This window comes from Parathielavia appendiculata (assembly GCF_033297405.1).
Source record: "Parathielavia appendiculata strain CBS 731.68 unplaced genomic scaffold N657scaffold_2, whole genome shotgun sequence".
NCBI lineage: Eukaryota > Fungi > Ascomycota > Sordariomycetes > Sordariales > Chaetomiaceae > Parathielavia > Parathielavia appendiculata.
In genome coordinates, this window is record NW_026944221.1 from 189,727 (window position 1) to 204,099 (window position 14,373).

Sequence of the window (14,373 nt, forward strand, 5' to 3'; positions counted from 1 at the left end):
GGCTGAACCTGGCCTTGAAGGCTGGGAGGGCAGCTGAAAATAGGAAGGCTGTTGTTTTGTGTTTATTGGTACGTCGCTGCCCGTCTTGAGCATGCGTTTGCTGTGGTCGACGCCGCGCCAAGTTTCCAGAGACACTGTTGTTGTGTTCTTCCAAGACTTTGGGGATGAGTCGTAACCCAGCGTCATGTTGAGAAAAACTTGCCGATCCCATCATGACCTCTCAAGTAACAAGCTTCATAGAGCCACACACACGCATATTACGGACAGCTGCTGCGCACTTGCCAGAACGAGATTACCAGACACCACCTTCCATCGGTATAGTCGACCGCACTTGAAATAGCTGAAAAGTTTGACGAGCTCTGGAGAAGTGTTACACAGCTATACTTCGATCATAGGGGCTCCTTCCGCTTATCGGCAACTGGGACAGGAGGGGATGATGCCTTACATTGACAAGCCTATCAAAGTCAGGGACGATGATGGGTGGACAGCTTCGACTCTGAGTTTCTTAGAATGAAAGGTGTATCACTGCCAGGGTCGGGGGAGGGAAGGGGAAGGAAGATGGAACGGCGTTTCCATGTTCAAACTGCTCTGATATGAGACGCTGTAAAGGACAGGGGGTCGAACGGCCAGGTTGCTACGCCATACACGTGTAGATGAGGCTATGAGGTCGTTTCGCTCGTCAACCTACAGTTCAACGCTGGTTTGTTTGTCAGCGCGACTCAGGAGTTCCCAAGTTGCTTTCTCCTGGCTATCAAACGCAGAAGGGTCCCAAGGAGTACGCCCCAAATTTGCCTGGATCGAGTCCCTCTGCTCCACGGCCGGCCGCAGAACCGGGGTGAGAACAACAGGCTGATGTTGGTACAGTACCTTAGGTAGCTAAGGTTTCGATGAGTTACAGCGGCCGGGTCTGTCAGAGAGGTCCTCAATGCAGCAACGCCTGCATGCTTCTCAAGGGCCGGTGCAGATGCGATGCGGAGGACTGGACGTCGTTCGTCGGAAGCGGCCGCGTTTGTCTTAGACAAAAACTTAGAAGCTCTGCTTCTGAGGTTAGCTGCTCCTTGGCTTTTTTGGGTATGCCGTTGATCAATTGTAATTCCATGGGAGCATCAAGGCTTCCGACAACAAAGCGAACACATGTTTGCAGTTTGTACGGATTACAAGGCATGCATGACCGCACCCAGCCTAGCTGCGGCTCACTGGCAGAATTGGCCCAATCTCTCTATCCGTACGGATGTATAGCTGGGGGCGCATGCCGTTTCTGGGATCGCTGGTGACTGAGGAGGAGGGCTGGGCCGATCGTTAGTTTCTTCAGCTCCACCGCATCTGGCTCTTGGTGGCCCTCGGTCCTCATCCACCCACGGGCGGCGGACGGCAACAAAGGCCTGATGAATCGGTCAACGGCCTGCTTTCCTGCTTAGTTGATCGAGATTACGAAGTTGCATCAGCGACTGACGGTGCGGAGAAAAGACGTTGAGGGCACGGGCCAGAGTTAATGTGAGCGACTTAAATTCATGGATATGTCCCTGGGTATGAAATAAACAGGCCAGCCCGAAGGAACCCCAATGCATAGCAAGATGAGTGCCTAAAACAGAAATAAGAGAATTCATCAATTGAATGCGAAACGGCTTCCTCCCGACTGAGATTCGCGTGGTACACCTCTTGGTTCAGACTGGTTCTCGGGGACGTGGTGTTGTGGCAAGGATCTGCGGTGGCAGCGGCAAGCTCAGTGGAAATTGGCCAGAAAAGAAGGGCGCAAGGACCAGCTCACTTCCCCGGCGGGTTGCCCGCAGCAAGGTGCAGAACGAAGTTGCCAGGGCTGGATTGGTTGGATTGTTGACGGCCCCTGTTGTCCGACTCCACTTGCCCTGCCTTCCCCTTCTATCTCCCTTCCTTCGTCTTTTCCTCCTCCATTTCACATTCCGCCACACCACACACGATACATCGCCATCCCACCCACACTCTGTGCGCCTTTGCTGAGGCCGCAGACGACAAGTGCGTGTCGGGCCGACCGATTGCAGAGTTCGAGTGTGGGCCCACTAATCGTCCGCTTCAGCCAGCGTTGGGCCTCCGAATTGCCCCGGCCTGGTTTTACGGTGTGCTGTACGGAGGAGTATTCGTACGGCTGAGGACTCGACGAGCAACAATCACACAATTACGACTCGATCCCCCCATCCAATACTTTCAACTTCGCCCGCTCCATCTTCCAAATCGGGCTGCGTCCACTGGCTTTTCCCACGAGCAGTCGTCGCGATTGTCGGACCTGCTTATAATTACTTCGACCGCCCAAGTTCTATGCCAGCAAAGCACGCCTGGTGACCGCCGAGCTCCGCCCACCGCCTATCAACAAGGTTGCCAGCCTGAAGCGAGGGTGAGTGCGTTGACTCATGCCCTCCGTACACACCCTTTCTTCCACTGCATCGTCCTTTTTCCCCAGCTCTGCCGGTATTCTGCGATGCAATATCTCGAAGGCACCTCGGCCTCGATGCTTCATCAATTTCATCGCTCGCCGATTCGCCCTGCATCGTCATCAATCGTCCCGCAATCTCATGAACGGCCTCTGTGCTTTGGTGACTATCCGAAACTGACAATGCCATTTGGGCGTAGTTCAGAGCACGATTAGCCCTGTCGAGTCGCGCGTTTATCGCCTAGCCCTTCCATAATGGCCTCCTCATCGTCGAACGTGGTTGGAGTCCACTACAGAGTAGGGAAGAAAATCGGGGAGGGTTCCTTCGGTGTCATCTTTGAGGGAACGAACCTCCTCAACAGCCAGCAAGTTGCCATCAAGTTTGTACGTCGTGTTTCCCTGATCACCCACGCCGAACGCGTCTCGCATGAGCACCGCTGACGTGCCCGCGGTCCAGGAGCCTAGGAAGAGCGACGCTCCTCAACTCCGCGACGAGTACCGGACTTACAAGATTCTCGTTGGCTGCCGTAAGTTCAACACCAAGGAAATATTAGTTATGCTCTTGGCCTAACCGTGCCTCTCAGCTGGCATTCCCAATGTCTACTACTTCGGTCAGGAAGGTCTCCACAACATCCTGGTCATCGACCTGCTTGGCCCGTCGTTGGAAGATCTTTTCGACCACTGCAACCGGAGGTTCAGTCTCAAGACCGTCTGCATGGTCGCAAAGCAAATGGTGCGTTTCTCGCCTACTCAACGTTCATCTCGCGTGCCGCAGCAACCTAACCAAACCTTCAGCTGTCGCGTGTCCAAACGATTCATGAAAAGAACTTGATCTACAGAGACATCAAACCCGACAACTTCCTCATCGGCAGGCCCGGTACCAAGACAGCCAACGTCATCCATGTCGTCGACTTTGGTATGGCGAAGCAGTACCGCGACCCCAAGACCAAGCAGCACATTCCCTACAGGGAACGCAAGTCACTGTCTGGCACAGCCAGGTACATGAGTATCAACACGCACCTTGGCAGGGAGCAGTCGAGGCGAGACGACCTCGAGGCCCTGGGCCACGTATTCATGTACTTCCTGCGTGGCGGCCTGCCTTGGCAAGGTCTCAAGGCTGCCACCAATAAGCAGAAGTACGAGAAGATCGGCGAGAAGAAGCAGACGACGGCGATCAAGGACCTTTGTGCGGGCTTTCCCGAGCAGTTTGAGAAGTACCTCACGTATGTGCGCGGCCTGGGCTTTGAAGACGAACCCGATTATAACTACCTTCGGGGTCTCTTCACAGAGGCCCTGCAAGTAGCGGGACAAGTCGAGGATGGCGAGTACGACTGGATGAGGAAGCAGGACAAGAAGGGGGACTGGAACCGCCAAGCCCTGCACGACCCAAACTCTCGGCCCGGGGCTTCGGCCATGGAGCTCCACGGCAACTCACGGGGGGCTACCACTCGTCACCAAAGCGACCCGCAAGCCCCGGGACTGACGGCCGCTCGTTTAAACGCGACGCAACCCCCGCTGCCGCGTCAGGCGATAGGCCCGCAGAGTCAAGGGCGGCCAAACGGCCCCGCATTGGCAAGCCCGCGCTCGGCGGTTGGGGGTTATATGGCAGCGGCGCCGACACCGACGGGTTCCACCCAAGCGCAATTTCAGACGAGCACCCAGAACCTGCCCCAGCGGCCCATGACGCAGTCTCCCCAGATGAACAGCCCACCCCAGCAGCAGAATAATCCTCAGCAACCACAGCCAACCGGCTTCCAGAAGTTCATGAAGACGCTCTGCTGCGGCTAGCAGCTTGAGAAGCTTTGATCCTCGGGTTTCGTTGAGCCATCTGGCACCCTGTTGAGTGAGCAAGGGACGTCTGCTGACGTGGTTGCGGCTAGCGCCTGCTAACACGTCGACGCAGCGCGAGGCGGCAAAGGACGGCATGTTCTATATAGAAGGCTTCCCAGGAGACGAGTCTTGACATGAATTTGCCTGAAGTATGCGCATGCGTTTTTTCGTTTTTGCATGGGACATAGAGGATACTTTCTTTCCATAGCGGTTTCCGGCACACACTCGGCGCGTCTGGACAGACTTCATTACGATTACGACAGTCCGGTCTTTCGATGGGCCACTTCCTTTTGTTTCTCTTCTCTCGGCCTGGACCTCCTCGGTTCTTCTCGCAGCTCTGACGGCAGGGGCTGGGTATTTACTGGGCTGGGCATTACGGGGAAAACAAAACATTATGGCGCTCTTTGGACGTTTGTTTTTTCCCATACATATAACTCTCTAATAATCAGCATCCCTCTTGACAACATGCAGCAACTCACAGAACAGAATAGGGACAGCGACGTAGCGATGGGCAATGGTTGACTGCACTGCCCTTTCATCTCCTCACTAGACGGAAGACTGACTGCCATTCATGTTATCCTTGAATCAGAATAATGGAATGGTGCATAGGACTGCCCTACAAAACATTCTCCGACCTCCTTCCTTCCTTGCTGCCATTTGAGGATGCCCCTTTTGTTTGATTTTAGAGAACAGCACCTCTACTTAAAGTGCTTTGTTTGTTTCTGTTTGGGTTTCTTCCGTCTGTCATTTACTGCGTTGGGCCTAGTGTATGTTATTCGTGGAGGGAAATGGAAGCGTGTCGCAAAGCGATGACCATCAAGACGGGCCAACTGTTTTAGATCTGAATCATGGCAGCGAGCTGTCTCATACTCAGCAAGAGAATACAGGCCGCAGAATAAGGTAGCGAAGATAGTACTCTTCACTGGAAGCGTGTCCAGTTTGCCAGTCATGATCAAGGTTTGTTAAGCCAGGCTGGGCCTATGGTGAAGTTCCGGACCACGCCCGACCTAATGCGTAGATGTGTCATTACAGTAGAGCCATGGCTGCGTATATACCTATCGTTGATTGCATTTTAGAAACTCCGCTCCCAAACCAAACCCATAAGTTGACTTCTTCCGCCGTGAGAGAGACACACACAGAGATATAGCTCTTACCCCCCGACAGATAGACAGACAGGATGCTTTCCGTAAGGCAGCATGACCCCATTGCATACCAGCAGCCCACATATTCGTCAAAACGGGGATTCCGGTACAGAGGTAACAGGTCCTCCCCGTAACAGCGCAACGAACCAGAATTCGTGTTTAGAAATCCCTTCCTCTTCCCTTTCTATGTGAGCTTCTGCTTGATGAAGAAGGACCGCAGGTGCGACAGCTGCCAGGCGCATGTCACGCCCAGCACGGTGAGCTGGATCAGGATCCACCGGACCACGCGCGAGTTGGTGCTCTCGGACTGATCGCGGAACTCGGCTTCGCGTTCCTGTTCGTTCGGGGCATGCATCAGTGATTATGTCCCTGGTTTAAAATATGATTTGAGTGGGAAAAGGGGCGGGTGGTGGCTGGTGAGGGGGAACGCACTCGCTGGAAAACTTGCTCCCTCCGAATATCATTCAGCCGGGCGTTGAGATCGCGCACGCGCGTCGCCAAGTCCTCCATCTTCTCCTTGTTGCCGCCCTCGAGGGCGCTCGTCTCGCCAATGGCCACGTCCAGCGTCAGCTTGATGCCGCCGTTGGGCGACGACGCCGACAGCCAATTGGACCGGCCGCTGTTGGAGGACGGGGTGAAGCAGATCTTGTGGTCGCCCGACTCAGCCGCCGTGAAGGTGAACTTGCCCGAGGCGCCGCCGCGCTGTGAGACTACGCGGTGGTCATTGTCGAACGTCTCCTGGGGGGAAGGGATGCGGAGTTAGTGACAGTAAAAGTGAGCGCATTACTTCAGGGAGGAAAAAAACGTACGTCAACCGAGATGTAGATGCTGATGCCGTCGTGCTTTTCCCAAACCTGCCTGTGGTCGTTCCATTCCTCGGCCGTGTAGTGGCCCACCACCAGGGTGTCCTTGGGGAGCTCTTCGAAGAAGCATTTTGGTGATGTTACATCGACGAAGAAATACAGTGCCCGGGCCATCGAGGCCAGGGACAAAAGTGAAAGAACGGTCCTCATCTTGTCGGCCGTGATGGCGGGTGGATGGTGGTGGTATTTCGCTTTGGACTCTTTCCCTTGCGAACAACAGGGCACTCACTCGTTCGGCCGCAACCCCGGCCAAGCTTTCGAAGGTGCCACGTTCAGAAAACTGGTCACGTGTGCTGCTTGGCTTGAGCCACACCAGTCTCCTGGCGGTGAACTTCCAGAACCAAGCAGGGAATTTTTGGCGGGAATGGCTGCCAGAATTAGAGTCCCGACATTGATGAACTGCCCAATCAATTGAACTGCATCGCCCAAACGAACTCTCATCACTTCTTATCGTCGCGCAAACCGGGACAGATTTAGATCTTCCCATGTGCATACATAGAACACTTTCTTTCACTGAAATCGGGCTCCGCTGATCGGTTTTGTGAATGCGACCGCCTGGGTACAGCCAGCTTGCACAGTTAGCGTAACCCGCGACCCGCGACGGTGCGAAACACCCCACCAAAATGACTTCCAACGACGTCCGCGATGTCCTGAACCTCCCCTCGGACCACTCCGCTGGACCCCGCCCCTCCAAGAAGAGAAAAACTATCGCTCCGCGGCCAAACCTGAAAGGCCTCGCTCGTGAAGTGCAGAGTCTCGGCGGCGACAACCCAATAGCTATTGTTCCCGAGGTCTCCTTCTTCAAGAAGCGGCGATTCGCCAGTCGCAAGCCGGCTGCACGGTGGGAACTGAGGCCATTCATCAACTCGGCACGGGGCGACAATGGCGCCCTCGTCCTCAGGCACTGGAAACGTAAGACGGAACATGGCGCGCCGCCAGCAGAACACATGCAAGACGGGGAATCGCGGCCGGCTGAGGACGGGGTCAACGGAGAGAGAAAGGAGGACACACTCGAGGACTCGTCTTTCGCCAAATTCAACGCCAAGGTCGCCGTACCGCAGTACAACGACGACCAGTACCAGTCCAATCTCCAAAGCAGCGAGTGGACCAAGGAAGAAACAGACTACCTGTTGGAACTGGCCCAGGAATACGACCTGCGTTGGCCCATCATATGGGACAGGTACGAGTACGTGCCAAAGCCCCCTCCTCAGGAGGAGGAAGCGAACGGGCCTAGTACTGCCGTGGTGCCCGCACCGAAACCGCGGACTATGGAGGACCTGAAGTCCCGGTACTACGAGGTGGCATCGAAGATGATGGCTGTCCAGAAGCCGGCGCAGTACATGACGCGCCCAGAGTTTGAACTCTACGAGATAATGCAGAACTTCAATCCGGAGCAGGAGAGGAAGCGCAAGGAGTTTGCTCTCAACACCATGGCCCGGTCAAAGGACGAGGCCCGCGAGGAGGAGTCCCTGCTCCTCGAGATCAAGCGCATCCTAGCGCGTACCGAGCGCTTCAACGAGGAGCGCCGCGAGCTCTACCGCCGCCTTGACTACCCTGCCACAGATTCGGACATCAACTCGTTCAAGAGCTCCGCCGGACTGCAAGCCCTCCTGCAGAACCTCATGTCCACGGACAAGTCCAAGAAGCGCAAGAGCATCCTCGGCCCGGGCGACGGCGTCAGCCCAGGCGGGCCTGTTGCCAACAGTGCCGCCCCCGAGTCTGGACCCCACAACCGTCGCGAGAGTATCGCTGCCGCGCCGTCGTCAAGCCGCCGCGACTCCGACGTCCGCGGCGCCCGCACCTCGGCCGAACCTACTTCAACAACCGCCACCTCCTTCTCGGCCGCCGCCGCGACCGCCAACAAGAAGAAGGGCTCCTTGCCCTCCGCCGCCGCCGCCGCCCACCAGCAGCACCAGGAGCGCCGCAAGCTCTCGGCGCAGGAAGAGCAGGTCTACGGCGTGTCGTACCACGAGCGGCTGGGGAGCGGCCCCACGTTCCGGTACGAGCGCATCAATAAGCTGTACAGTCACAAGTCGGGCCAGCAGCAGCTGCGCATGACCAACGCGCTGGCCGAGCTGGACGTGCCGCCGCGGCTAATAATGCCCACGGCGGCGGTGACGGCCCAGTTTGAGGTGCTCTGGGGCGCTGTCACGGCGCTGGTGGATTTGAGGAAGCTGAGTGATAAGTTGGAGGGAGAGATTAAGCTCGAGGAGGCTAAGAAGGTTGAGAGGGAGCGGGCAAGGGGTGTGCTGGGGGATGGTGGTTGTGGTGATGATGATGGAAATGGGGTTGCCGCTGAGGAGGGGGATGTGGAAGACGAGAAAGAAAGGACGGCTGGGGATCAGACCGATGGGCAGCTGGCGAACGGAGAGGCGCGGCCGGGTGGTGAGCAGTCCGCTCGCGCTGGAGCCGACACCGGGGGTGGGGCTGACGAGGCGGACGGGATCAAAGGGGAGCCCGGGGCGGAGAAGGAGAAGACTGCTGACGCCAGACCGGGAAGCAGCGGCGGGGCTCACAAGCGGAGTGCCAGCGTGCTAAGCTCCACTAGTGATAAGAGCGCGAAGCGGCAGAAGAAGTAGCTCCACTCCCTGCTGGGGATGGCTTTTTAGGGAAGGAGATGATTAGCGATGGCTTCAGTACAATACATGTTGTGAGCTTAGTGGTCGACGTGCGCGTGGCGAGCTCGTTTTAGGGGTATCAGCATAAGCTTCCCTCCCAGATTCCGGCCTTACAAATTCGCGGATGGGCGGTGTGCCAGCGAATGCAGCGGTAATGGTGATTTTGGTGGCTGTAAATCCCCTTGTGGAAGACACTCCAGCGTATCCATCGTGATGCATTGAGCACAAGCAGGTTGAAGACCCGGTCAGAACGTGATTACCTTGTGTATATGAGAAGAGCACTTCGACTCGCCAGTCCTCAGTCGACTTGCCAAGGGTTCAACGACAGACTCGTCTTGCGACGATGCGTGATGAGTTTTGATCTGGCATTTTAGCCCCATCTCCGAGGTGCTCCATTCAGTCATCGAGCGAAATAGACGATTAAGGCTTTTACTTAAAACCTCTCAGGCCGCCACTTGCACTGCTATACACGACAAAACCACGCCACTCGGGCTGGCTCCTGGCATATCTCCGGGGGCGGTTTGGAGTTTTTCACAATGTAGCGGGTCGGATCAGACGCCGCCCAAGCTCCCTACTCCTTTTGCCCGCGACACGCGACTGGCTGCAGAAGAGGGTTTTGTGTGGAGTGATGAGCGTCAGGCACATGTGGTTCCCATCAGGGGATTTGAGTTACGATGCTGTGACGTCGACTAAGGTGACTTTGGTGTCTGTACCAGACATGCAATGCAGCCAATTCTCAGTCTGTCGTAAAATAATTGTGGAAGCAAGTATCAGTTCAGGTTCAACTGCCCGGTCTGAGCTGAAAACCGTTGTAGAAGAGGTTGCCCTCGTAACCCAAAGGTGCCTTCTAGGCTAGCGTTGACTATACGTCTGACTACATGCATCAGATATTCGGCACTCTGATCAGGGCATCAGTGAATCAAGCTATATCGTTTGCTTGCTGAAGACTTACAGCGCTAGTTTCCTTATCGCGAGTCACGATCTCCTCCCGCGCCGGGCTCAGATGCCTCCGCAATGCTTTGGGTTCTCATTATGTAGAACAATGTACTGCCGGCGTTGCACATATTAGGTCCAGATTCCTCCACTCACCAGCCTCTCCTCTCCCTCTCGAGGGAGGTCACCAGTTACGACTCGCAAACCGCCGCCACATGTTGATGTTCGAACACTAACCGCCGGCCCCCAAAGCAAGATTCTGTGGCCCTGAGAGTTTTGGTAACCATCCACCTCCACCAGGAGCCGGGTGGTGAGCTGTTTAAGTGCTCTTGACAAAGGCTCAGTCAGGTGGTGGGCTGCATCGTGAATCCAGGGCTTGACAAGCTCCCGGGAGCATTATTGGAGAGTAAAGCGGAAATGAGATATTCAGCCAGGCGCAGCGGACGGCGGCGGTAGTGTGGCTAAACTATTCGTAGCACGCATCGAGGGGATCAATGTCAGGGACGAGCAGGCCAAGTTCAGTACCAAGGCAGCCGACGAGACTCCCTCGGATGTGCCAATGATTGTTGTAAAACAAATTAGACACGCAAGATACGACATCCTGTAGCGTAGCGATTTCTTTCCCAATCCGAACATCCAACGCGGATGCCGGTCTCGGAGCCGCGCTGGCGAGGATGCAACGGGATGGGCGCTTGGCTGGTGATGGGCTCGGCTCTGGGGGCAAGAGAAAGTATGCAGGTACGAAGTCATCCCCCTACAATCCCGTCACCCGCGTGAAATGTTTCAGAATGACCTGGAAATCTGGGGAAGGTCTGCGGTGAAAAGTATTCAAGTTTATTTTAGGAAGACAGGGTGAGTTTCCCGGTCCTCCCCGAGTCGCTGGGTCGTGTGATATCGGGTTCCTGGAGTTCATTTGAAGCAGGGAAGCTATAAAAAGACAATCAGAAGCTTCCTCGGCAAATAACCGACCAACAGGCCACGTTCTCGTCGCGTGAGCGGAGTGGGCGGCTGCCGTCTGGTTGGGTTTGGGACTTGGTTGAGAAGCCATGTCGTTGAAAGTGGACCCGAGCCATATATGCAGGTACAGCTCGTTTACCCGTTATGTACCAGTACTTGAACCCTCGTTTCGTGGTACAAACTGCCAGTGCCGCAGATCTAGATCTCGTCACGCCCTTGATAGGGCTGCTTGACGCATGCGCCCATCGTAGCCGCGGCGGCGGTAACGGGTGTGTGGTGGCGCCGGCAGGTAGCTAAAATACTCCGAAAGGCAAGGCGGTCGGCGACTTAAGAGACGGGGAGAGGGGGGGTGACAACAGGGTGTTGGTATCGACAACCCTCGGTACCTGCAGGCGCCCCATGCCACGGTTCTCGCAAGGACCCCTGGGGGTGTTGCCGCCGGTGGTTGCCGCAGCCGCTGGCATGAACATGTAGTCCTCCCTTTTGTCGTCTCGATAAACTCAGAGCCGCATCATACCCCCCTGCAACATGCCAAAGCGTGCGTGGGCCGCGCCACGCCCGGGCAAATGGTGTCAACGGGCAAGGGGGCAAGCGGTCTTGGCGATCACCCAGCGGCTCGGGAACCTGCAAAGACATCACGGTAGGGCTGGTGAACAGCCAGTAGTGTTTCCTGGCGTTTCGAAACGACATGTTCATCCCGAATTAGAAGTCGTGGGAGAAGTCGTCGTCCAATGTCATGATGGCGGTTGCCGTGCTCGATGTGTGTGGGGCGGAGGGGCCAATAGAAACGCTGCGTTCGGGAACGTTACGCGCTGCTGGGAACTGTAAGCGCCGTTCGGGCGTCAAGCAATGCAGACTTCATACGTACGACACAAGGCTGGCGCCCACGGCCATAGATGTTTGCGCAATCCTGCGTCGTAACCGGCGGAAACGGTATTATTTGCGGAGAGCATCCGATAAAACACAGCGTTTCGCCGTTTGCCCCCGGTGACGGGCGTCCACTCGCTGCGCGGGAGCGAGCCGCCCTGATGCCGAGCAGTCCTGTTTATGGCATCGATGATACCGGCGCCGTGGCCACACGACGGAGCACTACTGCGCAACAAATGAACTTTCTTCCGAGGAAGACGCTCTTCTTGTTTCGACAGGGCCAGGGAGAGTACAGGGAGGTTCGTGAATGCCGTCCATGATAGAGTTATGACTAGTGCCAGGGGGCCAGGAGATATTCGAAAAACTGATGTCCGGACTCGTCTTGTGGTAGCGGGGATCTGGAACGTGAGGAAGCCCCGGTAGGTTGCGTGCCATCGGCCAGGGGTGCTTCGAACAGAGCATGTGATGTAACTGATGTCTCCGTGAGGTGATACAGTGTTCGAAGCTCGACTGTGGGATGATGGACCGAAACAGTAATGTGGCCGGTCTCTTCATGCACATTTCAGTCGTAAGCCGCACTTGAGGATTCAGCGGCTCGGCCGAAATCTAGCCTATGATGGAGGATCGTATTTTTGGCTTTATTATGGGGTTGCCTATGAAGGCCTTTTTCCTTGCATGGAGCGGCTATCGTCCGCCCCGCAGTAAGCCCCTTCGGCGGAGGGCTTCGGTCGGCTGGCAGGGTTTCCATGTGAGATCGCCCGGGTCCGTGTTCTTTTTCTCGTCATCAGTCAGCCGGAGGGTGGTGCTTCTCCGATTTTGCCGATGAAACGAACTCGTCATGTTCAATGACTTAAGCATAAGTGGAGTTCAAAGTGTCCGAATATGAGACTGATGCGAGATGCCGCACACCAATCAATCCAGATAGTTATCGCATCGCCGAAGTGTTGAGACGAGCGATTAACTTCTTAGCGCAGTTCCAATCGCGACAACCGCCTCCGTCCCGGTCAGGGATGTTGGGCACCAGATCGCACAATCTCCCTTCCGCACCTGCCGCTGGACAACTGGCAATCATGTTCCAAGAATAAAATCAGCAATCGCCCGCTGCCGCCGCTTGCTGCTTGACCTTAGTACGCCCGCTATTGAATTGTTTCCGGGCTCTCATAGGCTGCAGCGCCTTCCGTCGCGGCCAATCAGGATTACGCTTCCCATAGAACAGGCGTCCAATAAGCTTCAATTTTCTGCCAATTGAGATGGTGACAAGGTCTAGCGTGCGTTTCGGCCTCCGAGTCCTTACAGGACACAGTATCACAAACTGTGTACCATAGCGTAACAACGTCCAATGCAATGCGACAAACGCTCACGCTCGTCCCGCTCTTCTGTTTTCCGCCATCGTCAGAAGGCCAAGGCCGAGTCCCAACATTTCAAGCATCTCGCAACGCCAAACCAAGTCCCTTGCGAAATACCTCCTACCTGGGGGCTTTTTTTGTTTTTTGTTTGTTTTTGTTTTTATATTATCTCCCCCGGGCGTCATCTCGGAAGATTAACGACTGCGTTTCGTGCATAACACAACTCGGCACCTTCAGGGTGTGTGGGGACGGATGACACCAAAGCTCAGAAGCAGGCCCGAGGCACGGAAGAAACCCTGGGCTTTTCACCCGCACGCCAATATGTTCCTCCGCCGTGGACATAATTGACGAAGAAGTGGGCACTTGGCCGGATCTGGACAGGCATAGGGCGACTTGGCAGCTGGTTGGTAGCATCAATGTTCCCGTTGTGCAGTTTCGGCAACCCTTCTCAAATGACCACGAGCGAGGTGGATGGGGCAAATTTTCCTCTATGACCCGTCGTGTTGTTTGACTGTTTCTGTCTTACCGCCGGCTGGCGGCTGATCCCCGCGGATCGGAGCCGCCCATGACCTCCAAACGCAGCGAAGCGAGCTGGCCGCGGCTGACGACTTCTCTTTCAGGCCAGAAGTTCGTATTTGATCAAAACGGTGTGAGCACTGCGTAGTTACCGGAAGACAGGGCTGACCTGCGTTTAGCAACCAAGGGTCATCTCATCACTGGTTCTGCACCCAGTCATTGGCCACTCATCGTGCAAGCCTCAGGAACTCGATTACCATCGCTCGTTGGGAAATCCCTCGCCTCGTTCAACGGAAGCGGGGTCACACAGAGGAACACAATATGGATAGCAAAGATCTGGCCCAAAGCTAGCATTAATCAAATCACTGCGAGGTGGCACGGTACCTATCTAGTGTGTATGTCGCTGTTCGTACTGCAGGGGACGGACGGTCCTTCACACATGCACGCCGTCGTTTGCGGAAACAAAGTTCGGGTGGCCATCGCCCAAGAAGCTCCCCGGTTTCCGAGGCGGGGCGAGGTGAGGCGGTCCCCGAGGGCAAGCGTCGCGGCAGCCCCGTTACACACGTCACGATCTGAGGGATTGGCGATAGGGCAGGTTGTCATGATTCTCGCGATGAGGAACATTTTTATCCATGCCCCTTTCGTTGCCCAATTGCACCACCAGACGCCAACGTCCGGGATGGCACCACGATCGAAGCACTTCCCATTTGCAGCCGGCGGCTGCCAACCGCGCCTAGCAAACTGCATGGAGAGCGCCAGGCATGGCTCAACTTGATGTCGGTCGACTTGGCGAGGCTGGTCTTCGTGGTGGCCGGTCAATGCTGACCTAGCCAAAGCCATGTCAACCCAGGCCCCAAACAGACGCCCTCCTTCAAGTCTCCGGCAGGGTAGGAAACG

The 14,373-nt window shown here is 55.9% G+C and overlaps 5 protein-coding genes across 5 annotated transcripts; 2 read left to right on the forward strand and 3 right to left on the reverse strand.

The window, feature by feature from the left end:
* Positions 1 to 1,199: 1,199 nt before the first annotated feature.
* N657DRAFT_640589 (uncharacterized protein) lies at positions 1,200 to 1,699 on the reverse strand. The gene has a single exon (XM_062792000.1). The coding sequence runs from the start codon at positions 1,605 to 1,607 to the stop codon at positions 1,395 to 1,397; it is 213 nt and encodes a 70-aa protein (XP_062650497.1). The 5' UTR covers positions 1,608 to 1,699; the 3' UTR covers positions 1,200 to 1,394.
* A 560-nt stretch (positions 1,700 to 2,259) lies between these two features.
* Positions 2,260 to 4,256, forward strand: N657DRAFT_640591 (kinase-like protein). Its single transcript, XM_062792001.1, has 4 exons — positions 2,260 to 2,788; positions 2,862 to 2,931; positions 2,989 to 3,137; positions 3,200 to 4,256. The coding sequence occupies exons 1-4, from the start codon at positions 2,660 to 2,662 to the stop codon at positions 4,190 to 4,192; spliced, it is 1,341 nt and encodes a 446-aa protein (XP_062650498.1). The 5' UTR covers positions 2,260 to 2,659; the 3' UTR covers positions 4,193 to 4,256.
* Positions 4,257 to 4,844: 588 nt separating this feature from the next.
* On the reverse strand, positions 4,845 to 5,421 carry N657DRAFT_174035 (uncharacterized protein). The gene is made up of 2 exons (XM_062786082.1): positions 5,389 to 5,421; positions 4,845 to 5,289 (listed from the first exon to the last, which is right to left on the reverse strand). The coding sequence occupies exon 2, from the start codon at positions 5,182 to 5,184 to the stop codon at positions 4,933 to 4,935; it is 252 nt and encodes an 83-aa protein (XP_062650499.1). The 5' UTR covers positions 5,185 to 5,289; positions 5,389 to 5,421; the 3' UTR covers positions 4,845 to 4,932.
* On the reverse strand, positions 5,081 to 6,417 carry N657DRAFT_640592 (uncharacterized protein). Its single transcript, XM_062792002.1, has 3 exons — positions 6,186 to 6,417; positions 5,809 to 6,114; positions 5,081 to 5,710 (listed from the first exon to the last, which is right to left on the reverse strand). The coding sequence occupies exons 1-3, from the start codon at positions 6,387 to 6,389 to the stop codon at positions 5,561 to 5,563; spliced, it is 660 nt and encodes a 219-aa protein (XP_062650500.1). The 5' UTR covers positions 6,390 to 6,417; the 3' UTR covers positions 5,081 to 5,560.
* Positions 6,418 to 6,625: 208 nt separating this feature from the next.
* Positions 6,626 to 8,961, forward strand: N657DRAFT_640594 (uncharacterized protein). The gene has a single exon (XM_062792003.1). It carries the CDS (start codon positions 6,863 to 6,865, stop codon positions 8,816 to 8,818), a length of 1,956 nt encoding a protein of 651 aa, XP_062650501.1. The 5' UTR covers positions 6,626 to 6,862; the 3' UTR covers positions 8,819 to 8,961.
* The last annotated feature ends 5,412 nt before the right edge of the window (positions 8,962 to 14,373 follow it).

Coding starts and splice junctions, on each gene's coding strand:
- N657DRAFT_640589 (XM_062792000.1), bottom strand. CDS start 1,607: ATGAATTCTCTTATTTCTGTTTTAGGCACTCATCTTGCTATGCATTGG.
- N657DRAFT_640591 (XM_062792001.1), top strand. CDS start 2,660: ATGGCCTCCTCATCGTCGAACGTGGTTGGAGTCCACTACAGAGTAGGG. Junction 2,789..2,861: donor AGCAAGTTGCCATCAAGTTT/GTACGTCGTGTT, acceptor CCCGCGGTCCAG/GAGCCTAGGAAGAGCGACGC. Junction 3,138..3,199: donor GCATGGTCGCAAAGCAAATG/GTGCGTTTCTCG, acceptor CCAAACCTTCAG/CTGTCGCGTGTCCAAACGAT.
- N657DRAFT_174035 (XM_062786082.1), bottom strand. CDS start 5,184: ATGACTGGCAAACTGGACACGCTTCCAGTGAAGAGTACTATCTTCGCT.
- N657DRAFT_640592 (XM_062792002.1), bottom strand. CDS start 6,389: ATGAGGACCGTTCTTTCACTTTTGTCCCTGGCCTCGATGGCCCGGGCA. Junction 6,115..6,185: donor GCATCTACATCTCGGTTGAC/GTACGTTTTTTT, acceptor CCTTCCCCCCAG/GAGACGTTCGACAATGACCA. Junction 5,711..5,808: donor GGGAGCAAGTTTTCCAGCGA/GTGCGTTCCCCC, acceptor CCGAACGAACAG/GAACGCGAAGCCGAGTTCCG.
- N657DRAFT_640594 (XM_062792003.1), top strand. CDS start 6,863: ATGACTTCCAACGACGTCCGCGATGTCCTGAACCTCCCCTCGGACCAC.